This window comes from Bos taurus, chromosome 19 (genome assembly GCF_002263795.3).
Source record: "Bos taurus isolate L1 Dominette 01449 registration number 42190680 breed Hereford chromosome 19, ARS-UCD2.0, whole genome shotgun sequence".
In the NCBI taxonomy this organism is placed as follows: Eukaryota; Metazoa; Chordata; class Mammalia; order Artiodactyla; family Bovidae; genus Bos; species Bos taurus.
Genome location: NC_037346.1, coordinates 4,867,136 through 4,871,138, shown reverse-complemented (window position 1 = coordinate 4,871,138; position 4,003 = coordinate 4,867,136). Strand labels below are relative to the sequence as shown.

Genomic DNA, 4,003 nt, shown 5'->3' with positions numbered 1-4,003 from the left:
TTGAACTGTGGTGTTGGAGAAGACTCTTAAGAGTCCCTTGGACTGCAAGGAGATCAAATCAATCAATCTTAAAGGAAATAAACCCTGAATATTCATCGGAAGGACTGTTGCTGAAGCTGAAGCTCCAAACCTTTGGCCACCTGATGCAAAGAACTGACTCCTTAGAAAAGACCCTGATGCTGGGAAAGATTGAAGGCAAAAGGAGAAGGAGGCAGCAAAGGATGAGATGGTTAGGTAGCATCACTGACCCCAAGGACATAAGTCAGCAAACTCCAGGAGATAGTGAAGGACAAGGAAGCCTAGCATTATATAGTCCGCGGGGTCACAAAGAGTTGGACACAACTTAGCAACTGAACAATAATACAGCAACAAACTAATCAATATTTATATTCATTTGGAATGACCTTATAAATGTAAGTTTATATACTTATAAACTTACCTCCAGTGAACAGCTGATTATACTGCATTGTTTTGTGAGAATAGAACATATGAGACTCATCAGCAAAGAACTCTGAGGATGAGAGAGCAGATTTTACCAGGCTTGTCTATGTCTGCAAGACTAGATAAGCCTAGTTGTGGGTCAGGGACTTATTAGTCTAGACTCTTTTGGTAGCAAGTTTTAGAAAATGCAATTCAAATTGGTATTTGAGCCAAGGAGAATTTATTGGCTCCTATCTGTGAAGCATCTAGGCCATATATCTGTGTATCAGTGGGATTAGAAATGAATCTTCTAATTTCAAAGGTGGGAATTAGAAAGATTCTTTTCCTTCTAGGTAAATGGGCCTTTTCACACAGAAATAGAATCACTTAATGTAGTACTCTTGCCTGGAAAATCCCATGGATGGAGGAGCCTGGTAGGCTGCAGTCCATGGGGTCGCTAAGAGTCTGACACGACTGAGCAACTTCACTTTCACTTTTCACTTTCATGCACTGGAGAAGGAAATGGCAACCCACTCCAGTGTTCTTGCCTGGAGAATCCCAGGGACAGGGGAGCCTGATGGGCTGCCGTCTATGGGGTCGCACAGAGTCGGACACCACTGAAGTGACTTAGCAGCAGCAGCAATGTAGATAAAACAAAAGCAAGCTTTAAGGCAACTACTTGTCTGTCTTAGATATAGTAAGAAACAAACTAAAGCATTTAGTTCAGCAAGGGTTAACAGATTCTCATCAATATGGCCAAGGAGATGGTATAAATGCCCTGATAGCCTATGGTCCTCCATCCTCAAAAAAGTTGGGTCATTTTTTTATCCTTATAAGATGAGGAAACACTTGTCTAGTCAGTGGCTCCCAGCAAGTGTAGTAGCAGAAGGACAGGCTGGTGTGTGTCTTTTATCTTGGGCTCCCAGGAGAGATGGACCCTCTTTTTTATGGCATCATCTTTGTATGAGTGAAGTAACTTAAGCACACCAAGTTTTGCCAAGGCATTTAGACAATGGTGAATGCTGAATGCATAAAATTACAAATCTTTTAAATATATAATTAAAAACTACCTGCATACTATCATTATATACATAGCAGTTGTACCTAAATTCAAATTGCAATGGTATTGTCAAGTTTTTGTCAAGTTGGACTAATCATCTTTTTATCAGTGGCCAAAAGCTTTTAACGATGCTGTTGAACTATTTATATATTAAAGATATTCTTCTTACAAAAAAATTTAAAGGGCTTCAAGGCCCAAGTTCTCAAACAAAGGGTCATTCTCTTCAATTCTCTGCTATCCTTTCCTCTGTGTTGATTCTTTCTCAGGCAGATTCTCTGTTTAATAAGCTAAGACTGCTGCTGCAGTGTTACATTTCATCCCCTCATTGTCCAACAGAGAAAGTCTTTCTTCCCCCAAATTGAAACAAAGTTCCTTCAGTTGAGTTACTGAATCCTCTTAGGTCATGAGCCTATCCTGAATTAATCAGTTCCCATGAGTGTCTAGGTTTTGATGATTCAGTTGGCCAGCCTGAGTCATATACCACCCACACCACACGGACTGGGATAACCAGGGATTACTGAATCAATTGCTGTGTATTGCACTATAGGCTTCCCAGCTCTAGACCAATTTAGACCCCACTTTAGACCGATTCCTTGCTTCAGAAATTTTTACTTGTACCATTCTCCTTCCTAAGACCTATTTCTTTTTGATTCAAAATTCTTCTGTTTACAAGACACAGAAAGCAAGTTATGGCCACTAAGGCCACACATAAACAACACAACAAACCCACAGACAGTTGCTGGAAAGATCACTGGGTGTCTCTCAGGGTCAAAGGATAAGTTCAGTGCACCTGTGGAAGAGCAAGGAGAAAAAGAGTCCCTAGTATTTCAGATGCAGGATTGTATGGTATTTTCTCTTGAACAATGGTACCAATGTCACTCCATTCGAGTCTTTCAATCTCTCTCTCTGAGTTAAAAATATCCAGATTCTCAGAACAGAGCTTTTGATTAGCCCATCTTATGTCAAATGTAAACCTCTGGATCATTTAGCCATTGCTGGGAGACTGAGCCACATAATACAACATGAAAAAAAAAATATTGTCATCTCTTTTTAAAGGTGGAAAATTATGTTTATGGAAATAAAAATTTCCAATGCTGCATAGCTAATAACAGCAAAGCCAGTTTCAGTTTAGTTCAGTTCAGTCGCTCAGTCGTGTCCGACTCTTTGTGACCCCATGAACCGTACCGCACCAGGCCTCCCTGTCCATCACCAACTCCGGAGTCCATCCAAACTCATGTCCATCAAGTCGATGATGCCATCCAACCATCTCATCCTCTGTTGTCCCCTTCTCCTGCCCTCAATCTTTCCCAGCATCAGGGTCTTTTCCAATGAGTCAGCTTTTTCCATGAGGTGGCCAAAGTATTGGAGTTTCAGCTTCAACATCAGTCCTTCCAATGAACACCCAGGACTGATCTCCTTTAGGATGGACTGGTTGGATCTCCTTGCAGTCCAAGGGACTCTCAAGAGTCTTCTGTGGGAGACATCCGCTTCCGGGACTACGGCCATCGCAACCCTCGACTCCGCAGGCCCGCGGAACTGGACCCGTCAGCAGAAGCTGACCCCGGGCCCTAGCGTCCCTGAGTCCCAGCTGCCCTCGCTCTGCCGCCCGCCTTCAGAACCAGACATGTTGGAGCATCTGAGCTCACTGCCCACGCAAATGGATTACAAGGGCCAGAAGCTAGCTGAACAGATGTTTCAGGGAATTATCCTTTCTTCTGCAATAGTTGGATTTATCTACGGGCACCTGGCTGAACAGTTCGGGTGGACTGTCTATATAGTTATGGCTGGATTTGCTTTTTCGTGTTTGCTGACACTTCCCCCATGGCCCATTTATCGCCGGCACCCCTTCAAGTGGTTACCTGTTCAAGACTCAAGCACAGAAGACAAGAAACCAGGGGAACGAAAAGTTAAGAGACATGCTAAAAATAATTGATCGGGGTTTTCATGATTCAGCTTTACTGTTGTACCTGCTTTTGTTTTGTGTGACATGAGCTAAATTGTCTTCATATATAAAAAACATAAGCTAAAAACCACCACCAAAAAAAAAAGGAGTCTTCTCCACAACAGTTCAAAAGGGAGTTTAGTTCTGATTAAATGTTATTATTAATACTCTGTATATAGTATCATGCCTGTTAAACTAGCTATAATGGTATTCTAAGCCTATTCATTATTGAATGTGATGATTCTATTTTTACATTTCAGTGCCCTCTTTGTTTGTGTTTTATTAATTCCTTTATTTTAATCAGGCCACATTTAAAAATTCTAGTCGTTCTCAACAAGGCAGTGTCTTCAGGGAATGAGTACGGGCTGGTGTCAGGATTAAAAATGGGATGTGTTCATCAGAGGCCAACTCACCCTTGGACAGTTATCCCTTCTCTTTCAGTGAGTGTTTCTTTCTGAGAGTTCTTTCCTTCTCACTTGTAGAACTTTGAGTTTAGATTTTTTTTTTTTTTTAAAGGAAGAATTCTCTTATCATACCACCCTACCGCCATGAACATCCATGATTTGAAAATCCAAATTCTA

The 4,003-nt window shown here is 41.5% G+C and overlaps 1 protein-coding gene across 1 annotated transcript; it reads left to right on the top strand.

Moving 5' to 3' along the window:
* The first annotated feature begins 2,888 nt into the window (after positions 1 to 2,888).
* On the top strand, positions 2,889 to 3,504 carry LOC781197 (signal peptidase complex subunit 1). Its single transcript, XM_005219868.5, has one exon. It carries the CDS (start codon positions 2,904 to 2,906, stop codon positions 3,411 to 3,413), a length of 510 nt encoding a protein of 169 aa, XP_005219925.2. The 5' UTR covers positions 2,889 to 2,903; the 3' UTR covers positions 3,414 to 3,504.
* The last annotated feature ends 499 nt before the right edge of the window (positions 3,505 to 4,003 follow it).

Excerpts from the sequence above, each read along its gene's own strand:
- LOC781197 (XM_005219868.5), top strand. The coding sequence starts at position 2,904 with ATGGACTGGTTGGATCTCCTTGCAGTCCAAGGGACTCTCAAGAGTCTT.